Here is a 14,918-nt window from a genome sequence, read left to right as displayed (position 1 = left end):
TGCTGAAATCTACAAACAAGTTGCAAATTAAATGATGCAAAAAATTAATTACATACAGCAGTAGGGGTACAGAGGAAACAGGGCAGCATTAACAAAGTACAATTTTGAATACATTCATACTGTGAAGGGCCAGATCCTCAGCTAAGAAAAGTCTGCACAACATCACTAGGTTTAGTCAAGGCATGTGGCTTTATCCAGCTGGAATTATCTCCCTGAGATGCCCAAAACCTGAATTGAATATTCAGCACTCTTAGCAAGAAAACAAAATTGTGATCATGTCGTGCCTTTAGAACTGTGGCCTCAACAAGAGAGAACATGTAAATTCTCTCAATATGTTTAATTACCAATGAACAAGTGGTCTCTGCTGTCTTGTCCCTGTGTTCAAGCAGCAGCTCTGATTTCTCAGAAAAAAAGGAATTTTTTAATTAAGTAGTTCACATTCAACAGAATCAGTTATGTACTGGTATTTTTAATCCTAATCTACTCCTAACTGAATATTCAATTTTTTCTTTTCCAAAAGGAAGAAAACTGCTAGTAGTCTGAAAGGATTTAGAACACATGCAAAGATTCCTAAATGACCTACCCTTAGACTAACTGGATTCCAGTGCTGCTCTACCAAAAGCATTTGTTGCCAAGTAAAAAAAGAGTAACTACTATAACACTGGTACCATTGTGCTGCTCGCAGCTAAAGGTGCAGTGCTTTAGGCTTTTATTTAGCCAGTCAGATACAATAACACACTATAAAAGCTCTGAGCTTCAGTGCAACATAAGACAGAACCAGAAGGAAGGGGCCAAACTGAAACCAAACCCTTTAACACTCAGTTCTCAGCACGTGGAGAACGAGGAGGTTCCTCCCCAGCAGCAAGGAGCAAAAACTGTCCTTTCAGAACAGGCCAGGGAGTCTGGGATCCTCCGGAGTCCTGACACCTCCCAGGGGTGATGGTGACTGGAAAAGCCAAGCAGGTGGGTCACTGGGCTAACAACAGCTGTGTGGAGCCTTTCCAACTTCCTTTGCTGACAGGCTGGCTGGCATGAGCATAAATTGGACAGCAGCTCACTATCCTGGCTTCAGCAGAGCTTCTGAGACTGTCCCAAATGACGTTTATGGCTGAAACTGAGCCAGCACAAAATGAGTAATTAAATGACTGAGGGATAGAAGTGCTTACGGAGTAGTTGTAAACACCAGCAAGAGGGGGAATAAATTCTCCATCTGAATCAGCTGAGGTTGCAAAGCATAAACCTTTACCTCACTCTTGCTGTAAGCACTGCCTCAAGATTATTGTCTCCAAGTGTGTTCAAACATGATAACATGTTTTTTCCAACCAGGACGAACTCTAGTCTGTTTTCTGACTGCAAGTACTTAACACTTCTAACTAAAGACAGTGGTGTTTCAAGTTCCTCAGTGACCCAAAAAAGCAAGTCCTGGGGGGAAAAAAACCATATGGAGAAACACTGGAAGTGAACATATAAAAAAGTATCAAATGCATAAATTATGCTACAGTTTTTACATTATAGACATGAAATGCAATTCGTAACAGTGCTGAGAAAAATGTTCAGATTTGGACAGAATCCCAAATTAATTTGAAACCAATATATTACTATTGCAGGGAAAGAAAACACAAGACTGTGTTCTTTAATAACTGTAAAAATTCCAGAATGCTGTTAAAGGTATGCTCTAAATACTACTCTGACCTGCTTTAAATACCAGGAACAACAGACATACCAAAAAACCCCCAAAGCATAAATGAATGCCATTTACCTCAGCTGTTTTTGAAGACTAAAAATGCAAGTTTGGACTTTTTACGAAGTCCAGACGTGAAGAAAGATCCAGCTGGCATTTGAAACAGTTTAACCCTGCTATGAATCGCTGAAGTGAAAACATAAAGTCAAACAAAGCCTATGACAGGAGGTTCTGTGCACATGGAAACACCCACCACATCCTCTCAACACGTGAAAACAAGCCCGGTGTGAGCCAGGCAGGGAGCTGACCCACAGAAAGGCTTCCCATGCAAACTTAAGGTTTTTGTATTTCATGTCACAGGACTGAGAAACCACAGTAAAGAAAGTTATCAGACTAAACTTCAGTTAAGCTAATAAATGCAGCAATAAGACTTAAACATTGTGAATTCGCTTTTAAGTGCTTTACCACTGATGTTATTGTTTGCTCTGTACATTTTATACAAAGGTATGATGTATGAAGACTGACAGAAAAAACAATTCATTATTTGTCTTTTTGAAACATTGCTTTCACTATTTTTCCAATGTTAATGATTAACAAGATAAGGGAAAATTCTTCCATGCAGAACAGGAGCTCCAGCTGCAGAGTCCCCTCTCCCAGACAGAGAGAGGCTCTCTCTGTGTGGTTTTCAGGATTCCTTGTAGCTGTTTGAACTGGTACTTTATGCACTGCAACATTAAAAAGCATGGAACAGTTTACAGTCACAGGGCACAGGTATCAGGCAGCTACAGCTCTGTTACAAACCAGCCAAGAGGATTCGTGCTGTGTTAGACTCTGGGAGCCCACTGCTGACACCGACCATCTGCAGTGGGACTGAAACTTAAAACAGCTCCACCAAGGGAACTGAAAACAGGCGTTAACCCAATTGGCAACACAGAGGGAAGGAGGATACACTGAAACCAAAGGACAGTTGGAAGCAGCAAGACTTCCCAAGAGATGCCAGTGCTAACAATGTGTGTCTCACAAGAACATTTTGTGTCACGGTGTGACAGCTACGGAGTTACAATGGAAGGGTGAGCCCATGTCCCACTGGGAACTGGACATTTCAACCTTAAAGAACCATCAATACAATTTCACAAGAGGCTTCCTCGTGCTCACCATGGCTACATTCGCTGCCATCACCATCTGAGACACAAACTTCACCTCCACAAACGCTGCCATTTACCAGGGGGTTTTGCCAAACAAGCACCCAATGAGATGCTACTTTCACTTGGTTTCTCCAATAGGAATGATGGGTTTACATTTCCCAGAGGGTTTCTGGACTCCCAGGGAGCTGCAGTAAGTGGGAGGATGCACAAACACCCACTGGGGCAGAGAAACCAACTCACTGCTCACCTACAGCAACACAAGGAGCCTTCAAAGCCTGGGCATCACTTATTCTCTTTTAGATGTCAGGAGCCCAAAGACTGAAGTTTTTGAACAGTTAAAAGTTCTTAGGCTATAAACCAATTTGAATCAATTTGATCACCTCATCAACTTCAGGTAACTCTTTAAACTGCATCATGAATAGTTTAAAGTAGCCAGTGGTGTCATTTCTCTTGAGCAAAAACTGCCTTTCAGAGCACACCCCCTGCTTTTCCAGAGACTTGTCATTTGTTTGTAAACAACAGTTACAAAAGAACCAGAGCACAGAACTTAAATATTTTTAGGATGCTGATGGTAACAAGTTATAAAAAAAAATAAAATAACTTAACTGGTAAGATTTTTGGTAATACAAAATGAACCTCGTAACTGAAAAAAAAGAAAGGTAGTGGATTCATCTAATGTATCATACCTATGGTATTTAAACACTTTTTACATAGATTTAACTATTATTTTTGTCTATATTTACATACAATAAAATAATTAAAATGAGGTGTATAAGGCTAATGAACATGGAATTTACAAATGGCTTCTGTTTACAGCTCATTACACTCTAATCACATTTTCAGACAGCTATAAATTCACCGAGAATCAGTAGTATTGAAGTTCTAGTACATACACATTCTATAAGGAATACCATCAAGTTAAAAACACTCTCCAAAGAGGATTACAATTGAAGGTTTTAAAAATACTGACTTTGCCAAGTTTTCAATAAATTATTTTAAAATATAAATAGTTCGTTCACTGTTAATGAAAAAAACCATCATTTTACAGATTGCTGAAAAATGGTTTCATTTTAAAAAACCTAGAAACACAGCCTACTGTACCCAGTGGTTTCACTTCCTGTAAGCACAAACAAAAAAAGAAAAAACAAACAGAAAAACATAGGGGAGTAATGACAAAAGCAGCAACATTTAAAGTTCAGACCAGAGCTCTCAACCTCTCTTACAATCTTGGCTTATGCAGCATAAATTCTCTTCCTACTTGGAAGAGCACCTTCAGTAACTGAACTGGACTAAACTGACATTTTAAACCCCAATTCATCTCTCACCCACTGCAGGCTTAAAATGCCTGCAACAAAAGAGGAAAAAGGAAGCAGGGTTTTGCTTTTGTTAACCATGAAGATGTTTTCACCTGAGAAGCTTTAACCTGAGAAGCTTCAGATAGGCCAAACTGACAGTCCCTGTGTACTCTTTACGTGTTCTGAACCTTCAACCATTCATCTTTTTCTCACCTTATATTCATAAGGAAAATGTAGGTACCAACAAGGTGTCTTTGAGTCCCTAAGAGCCAGTCAGAAAACAAATGCTTTCATGCTTTTTTCACAATCCAATTATACACAGGAATGCAAGAACATGCCAACCTCTGCAAACTCAGCTCTCAACCTCCACACTTAAAATGGACACAGCTAACAGACTGATTTACTACTGAGCATCCTCAGGTAATTACGAGCCAAGAACTTTAACAAGTCTTTAAAAAATACCTCACATTTGTCAATCATCATTATTTCTTTAAAACCTTTCCCTCTGAACAGCCGAAAAAGGCTGCTCTTTGTCCAAGTTTGCCTCCAAAAAGCCTCCCCAAGAACTGTGATGCTGTTATTTACAAAAACTAGCATTAGTCTCTCACTGAACTGAAGCAGAGTCAAGTTACAGGATCATTCAGTGCAAGTCATGGTACAATTACTCTGAGTTGTATCTTGGATACTCAGGATGCCAGGGGTACTGTATGGCTTACAAAGCCACTGAAAAAGGTCATTCACTGACAGAACATTTCCAGAAACCTTTGGTCCAAAAGCATCTTTTTCTTGCTGACCACCTTCCCAAGAGCTCCCAGATGCTCCACTCTCCCAGAGAACAGATTAGAAATGCATTGTACAGACAGCTATTTCTCTTGCTCCCAAGCAGAGGTGGCAGCCAGGAGCAGGCTGCTGTCAGGAAATCAGCCCACATCCTACTTGGTCTGGTTTTCTGCTCTCAGAAAGAGGGCAGGTGGCAGCAGGTCAGACTCCCAGCTGTTCCCCTTTCCAAGGGTATGAAACATCCACATACTGTACTGTGTATGTGCAGAAGGTCTGATTCCACAGCAAGGAAGGGCTGCAGCATCTGTCCTTTTTGAGCTGTTAGAGTAACTCATTCCAGCCAGAAAGGCTGGAGGGCATCACCATTAATGTAAAAGGCAAATCAGTTGTGGTAATTCAGCTGTGAAAGTTTTCAGAAGTGTCAAAGCATGGCTTTTTCCTCAGCTCTAGTTCATTCACAAGTATGAACTTTACGACATAAACCTCACTCGATTAGGTGTGTTTTAACAAGCTGAAGTTCCTTGCTGTCTCATGTTGAATTCCATAAAATCTACGTGTCCTCATCCATCTGCTCTGTCCCAAGGTCCTACTCAGACAGGCTGGAAGCGTCGTCATCCGTCTGTTCCCCCGAGTGGTACAACATCAGCGCGTGGGTCTTGTGGGTGATGGTGACCGTGCAGGGCCCCTGGGCCCAGGGCTCTCCATCCACCTGCATCGGCATCTTCGAGCTCTTCAGGATCAGCTGGGATCAAACAGAACAACACACAATCACAGCAGCTCAAAGGAGCTCTGAAAACACCTTTTCCAGGTCCAGTGTACTGATGCCAGGCATGTTTCCAGCCTGGACAGGGAGAAACCAGTAGAGAACGAGCTGCACTCACAGGCCACCGACCACAGCAAGGCCGTGAATTAGGACATAATTAATTTTTACTAAGCAAGAGAAACATCTACCTCAACTGCAAACTGCAACTTCAGATCTGAAAGCTGAGTGATTGAGATTCTGTACTGTGCATTAAAAAAAAAATTTAGGGAAGCAGGTTCCCAACAGGCACTTACCCTCACTGTGTGTGCCTGCCCCAGGCGAACAGGGTTGGCCAGTTTAACCTGGATCTGGGCACAATGGAAAGAACCATGAACACCAACAACTTCCAGAAGTCCATCATCATGTCTGGGAAACAAAAACAGGAGACTCTTCTTAGTGATGCTCATGAGCTCTAGCATACCTGTCCAAATATTGCACAGTCCTTTTATGGCTTCCACACGGAGATGACAAATGTTCTACAAACAGGTTTATCTATTTGTGCTGGACAACAAAGCAAACTGAACAGCAAATAAAACCATCAAACCCTGCAATTATGGAGGAACACACCAGCTGGCTTCTGGAAATTATAGATATGTGACTTCCTCAGGCTCATTGTGCTTACTTAAACCTCACAGTGGACTTCTCTTCAATAAACTTGTAAAATTTTCTTTCTTTTCACTCAGTTATTAATCTACAGAAAAATCTTTTAATGGCTTAATTTTTTTCAGATTTGAGTAAAGGACCTTGCCCAAGTATTTTTTAGAAGTTTTTTAGAAATTTTTCAGAAATCTTTTAGAAATTTTTTAGGATCATAAGCCTTGTAACAGAACTACAAAGTATATTTATATATATGGCATCTGAAGAAGGAAGTCACAGGAGGGAATAAATAATGTTCCCACACATTTTTCTCTTTAGTATTGCTCCAGGTTACTCAAGCATAGGAGTTAAAACTTGGACATGTTTTGTTGTTACTTTCTATTTTAACCTCCACTGAGATGTGTTCTTTAAGATTCTGAAATAGATCCATACTTTTTGAAGGCTACCTTAATTTGTAACAGCCTCTTCAGTTCTACTGCTGTCTGTCATGCCAGACATTTTGAAAAAGTCTTTAAAAAACCCCCTGATGTGTGGGATGCATTTAGTCCAAGTCTCTAATATGAAGAAAATAAACAAAGGTGAGACAGCCTAGGAATCCTTCTGATCTGCAGGTAAGCCTGGCTACATAAGCACAGTCTGCTGGAGGGAATTCCTTACACTACAAGGACTGCTAAAGGAAAAAATGCAAAGCCAAAAATGCACTGTGTACCTTGCCAAGGGGTAAGGTTCATCCCCCATTCCTTCCCAGAGCCTGCAGCCACCTCCCCAGTATCCAATATTCAGCACAATGATGCCTTCCAAATTTGGCAACTCGATCCTCTCACCATCCAACTCTAGCTTTAAAAGACAAACAGAAGTTAATTACTGTGGATAAAATTCAGTACTTCAGTATAAGCTAGTTATTCTCTTTATGCTCTTTTAATAAGCTTCCACTTGAAGGAAAATTGGCCCCGTACAAATAGAATGTGTTTTCTTTCAATACTTGAAAAAAAATTACTTCTGGTTTCACAAGATATCCTGAGCTGTAGTAAATTTCTGATAGTAAAGAAAAGAAAAAGAACTCTCACTTATGTGAGCCTCTGGTGCTAAGGCAAATTTTATCTGAATATCAGTGCTTGAACTCATAGAACTGAGTCAAGGCCAGACAAAAAATTAGGAATTTTCAGTAAGCTCAAAGACACAAATTCCATGAAGGAAGCTGCAGATAGCAAAAGGAACATCAAAAATACTCCAAGGCCAGACCCACCCTTACACAAATATCACACAGATGTAAAGTGCAAAGCTTCTTCCCTTTTTTTTCCCCATAAGTTTTTACACTCCACTGACTATCCAGACAATAAGCAAGCTAAAAAAAACTTACCTCAACCTTTTTGTTAAGGTCTTTACATTCTTGTACTAAGCAGTCTTTGGTTCCATAAAAAAAATAAACAGCCTACAAAAAACCCCAAAACAAAACAGGGAGAAAACACTGTTAGAAAAAGACAACACATAGGGAGACTATTTGAAATACTCATGTACAGTTATGGCTCTGCAAACCTTATCTAAACCTCATATGTAATATATTTCCACATCAAACTAAAGTTTCCAAATGAGATGGGCTACAACTTGAATCAGAAACTTACTTTCCACTTGAAAAGGAAATAGGCAATGTCTTTAACCCGCTAAGTTTCAAAGCAAATGAGAAATTCTGAGCAAAAACTGTACAAACAACAAATTCTGTAAGCAGAGCCAAGGCAGTAACACTTGGGAGTGGGCTAGAAATGTTTTTTTTTACCCACGGAATCCCCTCCCCAAGAAAAATGGATTCAAACTCTTAAAATTGCACAAAAGGAAGTAGGGGAGTGAAGCAATGTAAAGCAGAAAATAGCCTTATGTCAGATCCACAACTACAAGGAGGAAATGTCACTTTACCAAACCCACCTTATTGATAATTCTGCTGGAAAACAGAGAGGGAGTCTTCTCACGATGAGCATGGAAATTTAAAGCCATGAGAGCATCAGGTCCTATAGAAAAGTAGTTGTTCATTGTGAATACCTGTAAGACAGAACTTCCAGTTATGGCCTTATTAAACATTATTATTAGGGTTTAAAACTCAGAGAATTTAATGGGAAGTTGGTAAACAGAAAAATACTTATAGAGGTATTCCACAGAATTCAGATTTATACTTGCAAGCCATACCTTTGGTTTCCTCAAGTTGTAGTATCCTTTGTTTGTTACTTGAACCTTCCATCTGAAAAACAACAGTTGTTACTTAGACTCGTGACAGTTCTCAGTATAAGGCTGCAGTGAGGAATCCTGTATCTATATTGGGATCAAGTCAAAAGACTAAATTTAGTTAAATTATGAAAGAGTTAAGCCCTGCAGAACAATTACATAAAGACCAAATTTGGACCTCACTTTTTGTAGTTCCTTCCAGCAACACTTGTGTTTCTTCACATAAAGTGCTGCAGCAGGTCATTAGCAGAGCTATAGCAGTACTGGGTCCCATACATTTTACCTTTTCACTGTTCCTTACCTGTCTAGTTTGATTCCATCTGCCTCCATGACATTCCGTAAGATCTGTTCCACAGGGACTTCTCCAGCATAACCTGCCCCCCAGCCCAGTGTATTGGACAGGTCATTCCCTGTTCCCAGAGGTAAAATTGCAACTTGTGGGATATATCGTTCTTGCCCCTAGGACACAAAACCACTGCGTGTCAGCTCCTGCTCCAGCACTCATTGTCTCCATTTCATCCCCAAATGCTCAGATTAGGTAAATACCATAAATCCTGACAGCAGCCTGTGACACAGAGCAGGGCACTGGGCTGGCACTGTCAGCACAGCAGCTGGCACATTGAACTGCTTACCACAGGGATAATGTGAAGGAAGGAAATGTTAAACCACTGTGAGAAGGAAAGAGAATACAAACACAACATGGAAACAGTGCATTAGGAACACTGAACAGAGTACTGCTTCAAAGGAATGATGCTTTGGATCTGGGAAGTGACATGAACTGAGAGATGTAACACAGCAGACTCTGAACAAGACACCAAAATGCTCTTACAGACCGAGGTGACGTTGGGCCTAAATAACACATGCACACAATGCCAGTGTTCAACCACCCAGAGAAACACACACACACACACTCATGGGAGGAGAGGCAGTGTCTCACTTTCACACTGTCACCCACAGATGGAGCAGGTGATAAACATCTCTGCAGAGCTCAGTGACAGAAGCAGACACTCAGAACAGCTGCCTTAGCAAAGGGTTTGGCTCTCCTCACCACAGCAGGGTGAGCAGTTATTTCAGATGTACTATGGCCTTGGAAATTCAGCTGTGAAAAGCACTTGCAGTGAATTGGCACTGTGGTTACTATTTTTTCAAGCAGAGTTATCAGCCAGGTAACCTGTATTTGAGAGTCACGATAAATGAAGGGAGCAAATAACCTCCTGCTGATAATAACCTCAACAGTATTTACCTAACACCAATGACTCAATTTGAGCAAAGAAAAACCCAGATTTCATCAACCCTATTGGCTCTGAGGGACAATATATAAAGTGTCCAAGACCATTTAACCATACCCTCATATTCATTAACCTTTATAGTTACTTTATTTCTACTTTATCAGCACACAATAATTCTCAAGATGAGTTGATTATGCATGAAGTTGTAATAATGGCCTTCAACTACAATATTTCATGTATTAACAAGAAAGCTGCAGTAAAAAAAAAAGACATTGATATAAGAAGAGTAACTTCCTTTCAGCACTAGAAGAAAGTTTATTAGGTAAAGCACTAAAGCCCTTATAATTATTCCCCATTCTTAGTCTTCTCAGGAGTTCTTAGTAGTACCCCATAAACTGGAATTATCTTCCATTTCAAACCAGCAGTAAACACCCAGCTTATTTTTTCCTTCTCTGCTTGCTGTTAATAGGTGAGGGTGCAGACAGACAGCCTCTTCAGAATATATGATAAGGAGCAGAAGCAAATTACTGCTCTCATTCAAGCACTGGCAATATAACCAGTACAGCTGGCAAAATTATGAGGTTATTATAAAAGATTGAGAGTGCTGGGAGAAGCGAGCAGTCAGAGCACATTAGCCAGTGTCAGCCACGCTGTTTATGACAAAATAAATCTGTTTAGACAAAGAGGAAATAACAATGCATAAAATATCCTGCAGCTTGTTCTTGTCTTGTTTTACAGAAGAGAACAATTTTAAAAAGCTGTCATATTTTTCCTGAACTACAAGATGCACTTCCCAGAGCCCTCCCCCAATATGAATAAGCAATTCTGCAAATATTTCTCTGCAGGCCTATTCAGGGAGATGAAGACAATAAATGCAGGTAAGAGATTAGGGGTAGCAACAACAGCAACAAAACTCATTTCATCGTTTAGACATTTTTAAAATTAAAACCACAATACCTTTATCTTCATTTCATCAATGGCATCCAGGACCCAGCCCACTGTGCCATCCCCACCACAGACAAGAACTCTGACAGCGTTGCAGGGCAGCAAGGTACAGAGCTGGAGGGCTTTAGCAGGTGCAATTTTGCTCAGATCAAAAACCTGGAAGAAAGGGAAATAAGGAATTCCATCAGTTCACACAACATGAGTCAGGATTTGCCTCATGGATAAACAACTTCGAGAAGCTCATTCCAATGCAAAACAAGGATCCTCCATTTACAATATCACATTAGCAAATGAGCTGTCCTGACTTTTATGAGCAGGATTTGGTTTCCCAAATTCACAACAGAGCTCCAGCTGTCTCACTAGGATTAAATGGACTTTATTAAACTGAGCTGAGAGAGTCCTCAGAAAAGTCTGTATGTAGAAGCATGATGATGAATTCTGTAAAGATGAAAGACTTCAGATAAAAGTAATTTTATAACACCCAGAACACAAAGAGGTTTATTTTTTAAAGCCTTATTGGGATGCATTTAAAACAAATGCACAGTGATTTCTCTTAGGCTGTATTCCATGGCTGGGTTTTGAACTTCAAAGGAAGAGTATTAAGGTGCAGCCAGGAAATCCAGGGAACAACTGCCTGCCTTACGTCAACATCTTGTGCCATTCCAAAGGGATTTTAAGGGGAAAGCAACTACACAAAGCAGAAACTGTAAATGCTGACATTTCCACAAGTGAGGATTTAAAATACAGGTTTCAAATTAAGAAGATCTAAATACTTCATTTTCCAAAAAGTGTACCCTGTTTCAAGAGTCAGATACTTCTCATTAACTTAATGACTGCATTATTACTGTAAATAAAAAAAAATCTGGACTGGTATTAGAATCACAACAAACTTGGGGGTGGAAGGAGCCTCTACACTTCTGGTTTCTCTTTATGAAGCTGTTCTTCCTAAAGGAGCAAAATGCATGAATTTGTTTCCTACTGATCTTCCACAAGACCCCGCTGCCATTGTGTAAGCAAAGTGATGTTTATTCTAATTTAAACCTTCATTTTAGGATAGTGGCTTTTCACAGCAAATACCTGAACGGGGTTCAGCAGCATTTTAAATTCTCCAAGTAAAGTTTCACCCATGTTGTTCCCACTGCGAGTATTTGCCAGGATGATCACTGGCATCCAGTGTTTCCTGCAGTAAGGTACCACCTGCAAACAGTGAAAATCAGTCAGTCACACAAATACTGCACGTTTGAAAGTGTTTTCAGCCTTGCTCCAAAACCCATCCCCTGTAAGTGCTGAAAGGAGGAATTCACCAGTAAGTCTGAAGTAGTCAAAACAGAAACAAATATTTCTGACACATCAAGGCTGAAGATTCTGCAGTCCCCAGGAAAACAAACACTACAATGTTATGAACACAGCAGTAAAAAAAAAATAAAAAAAAAATCCCAAAACATTCAAGAAAGTAACATACCCAAAGCTCAGTATTTTGGAATAAAAAAGTTCACCCATATGCTTGTGCTTCAACAACCACATTAGTAAAACTACAAACACCTCTGAATTAGCACAGCAAGTACTTAATATACCTTGGAACATTTACCTGATAGTTATTAACCTGACAATGCACTGAGTTCAAGTTTCAATGTGTGTTTGTGGGTTTATTTGGTCCCAGAAGCAGGAGACCATTACCTTTTCATAACTGGTTTTTTTGTCTTTTCGCATCTGGTTGATTGTAGATAAATAGTAGGGTGGGATAATTAAGTCTTTGAATTCTCCAAATGTACACTCCTCAGTCTTTAAACAATCCACCATGCATTCATCATGCACAGTGTACTGACACCATGCACATCTGGAAAAAAAGACCAAAGAACATGAAAACAACCCTCAAACAACAGGCATGTTGATTTTGCTCAATTATTTTAGACAGACTAACATTCAGCAAACTACTTATGTTGGCACACATCATTATAAGTAATATTTAAAGCACGTTACAGGGAAAACCCTGCATTCCCTGGAAAACTATACATTGGCTACAGAAAATTACATAAATTGCTCATTTGCTTTCGAGTCTAGGAAAGCATTTGAATTCTGTGGGGAAAAAAACCCTGACAGCTGTAAATTAATTTTGTTCTCAGTAAAATATAGGTGCTATAAATATCCTCCTGCATTGTTTGTGATATTAACAGTTACACTGAAAGCCTGTATGAGAACCTGAGCTCCTCTCCATCCTTAAAGAGCACAGATAAAACACTGGAGTTTAATTCAATAAAGTACTACTAGTAATATTAATTGCTGCATTTCTTAATATTGCTAATACCCCTTTAAATCTGAAACCTAAAAGGCTACACAGCACAGTGCAATGCTGATGGGATTTTGTTATGCAAAACTGCTGTGTTTTTTGACCTCTTCTAAAAGCTGCCCTGGAAAATGGACTGGAGCAAGAGGAAATATTGCAATATCCAGTACCAGCCTCTGCAGAATGTTAATCCTCATCTGGTACATCCAAAGCCTTGATTTAAGCAGCTGGGAAAGCTATTTTTGGAGTTCCCCTGACTAATCCAACACACGAGTAGCAATGATACTTGCCCTACACCGTGACTTTCTTTTCCTCTTCTTCCTTCCTTTCCCCTTTGCCTCCAAATTCCTCCCCTTTCTTCTTCTCCTACAGACACTCTCAAGGTTCTGTTTCTGAAAGTAATACTCTTATACTGTAATTCTGCTTACTTACCAAGCAGTTTGCCAGTATCACACAGAAGCAAAGCAAAAGCTGGCAGAATATATGCTTAAAAGAGGACATCCTTTGGGAAGGCTGAAGCAACACACTGTACCCAGGACCTGGGGCACTATCACTGTATTTTGGCACAACATGCCACAGACAACTTTGCAAGCAGCCTTACTAATGACAGTGAAAGCCCATTTAATGGTTCCTTCCATTTTTAAACACTCTTAGCAGAAACTTTTAACAATATATTATATTACAGTAGGTTATAAAACTTCCCATTAGCTTTTTTTGTGCATCCTTAAAAATAAACCTGAAACCTCTATAGGACAGTTGTTTGTTCTATTTACACTGAGCAGATGCCAATTTTGAGATGTACAAACACACTCTGGTGTTTTGAACTGTGAGCTGTGCCCCCCATTGCTGAGGCTACCCACTGAACGAATGACAAATGTATCAGAACCTTCTTAACGTCACCCCCTAAAACACAAACTCTCTTGGACACAGAGAGTCTCTTCTATGTAATTACACAGCAGCTTCCCCATCGTGCTTGAGTAATGCAATTAAGAGAACGAGTGGACATGAGATGCAATGCCGCACTAATCTTAATCTATGACTCAAATTACCCACAAGCATCCATTTTAATTTTAGGCTCTCTGAAGTTGTTTTTTTTTAAACGATTTCTTATCTGATTACTGCAGGACCTCCTTGGAGGCGATGTCTACCATTAACCCTGCAGAAAATACAACACTGACAAGGCACCGTACGCTGTGTTATAGAGTCTAAGCCCCCAGCAGTACCTGTAGTCGCAGAGCTTGGGCTGGGTGCCGCACTGCTGCTTGCACACCACGCAGCAGCTGCAGAGGGGGACGTTGCCCCTGACCCAGTGGTGTGGGATGGAGCTTTGGGCTGCCCCGGCGCCTCTCGTCATGATCTCCTTGCAGAGGAAGCGCTGGTCCGCCTTCTTGAGGCAGCGCTCGCTGGCGCGCAGCCCGCAGCAGCCGCAGAAGGCTCCGCGCAGCATGTGCTGGGCACACACGCAGCAGTACGAGGGCTGCCCGAACAGGTCCGTGTAGTGCCAGTCGTGCTTGCTCTTGCGGAAGATGTCCCGTATCAGCAGCTGCCGCCGCGACCGCTGGAAGCTGCACCAGGCGGTGATGAGCACGGGCAGCAGCACGGAGAACAGCGTCCAGAGCGCCAGGCGCCAGTCGGCCCCGCCCGGGCCCTCCATCCCCGCGGCTCCCCGCACTAACCCCTCGCTCCGCTCGGGCGGGCGGCGGGGCGAGCGCCGGCACGGCCCCTTCGCTCAGGGAGCCAACGCGCAGCTTCATGAACCATCCTCTAATCCCTGCCCGCGGCTCGGCACCGACCTGCGCCACATCGGGCGGGCGAGAGGCTTCCTGCGGGGGCTCCTCTGGCGCCCGCCCGGGCCGTGCGCGGGGCCGGGCCGCCCCCGGGGCTGCTCCGGCGGGGGAGCGGCCGCTCGGCCCCGGCCGCCCCTCGCCCTTCCCTCCGCGGCGGGC

The 14,918-nt window shown here is 41.5% G+C and overlaps 1 protein-coding gene across 1 annotated transcript; it reads right to left on the bottom strand.

The window, feature by feature from the left end:
* Positions 1–5,226: 5,226 nt before the first annotated feature.
* DGKE (diacylglycerol kinase epsilon) lies at positions 5,227–14,840 on the bottom strand. The gene is made up of 11 exons (XM_027691703.1): positions 14,196–14,840; positions 12,366–12,525; positions 11,766–11,885; positions 10,701–10,844; positions 8,816–8,973; positions 8,479–8,530; positions 8,221–8,334; positions 7,661–7,732; positions 7,010–7,137; positions 5,958–6,069; positions 5,227–5,643 (listed from the first exon to the last, which is right to left on the bottom strand). The coding sequence occupies exons 1-11, from the start codon at positions 14,624–14,626 to the stop codon at positions 5,488–5,490; spliced, it is 1,647 nt and encodes a 548-aa protein (XP_027547504.1). The 5' UTR covers positions 14,627–14,840; the 3' UTR covers positions 5,227–5,487.
* Between the last annotated feature and the right edge of the window lie 78 nt (positions 14,841–14,918).

The sequence above is a fragment of the Neopelma chrysocephalum genome, unplaced genomic scaffold (assembly GCF_003984885.1).
Source record: "Neopelma chrysocephalum unplaced genomic scaffold, ASM398488v2 Primary Assembly neopelma1_84, whole genome shotgun sequence".
Taxonomy (NCBI): Eukaryota; Metazoa; Chordata; class Aves; order Passeriformes; family Pipridae; genus Neopelma; species Neopelma chrysocephalum.
This window is presented reverse-complemented; position numbering and strand designations above follow the sequence as displayed.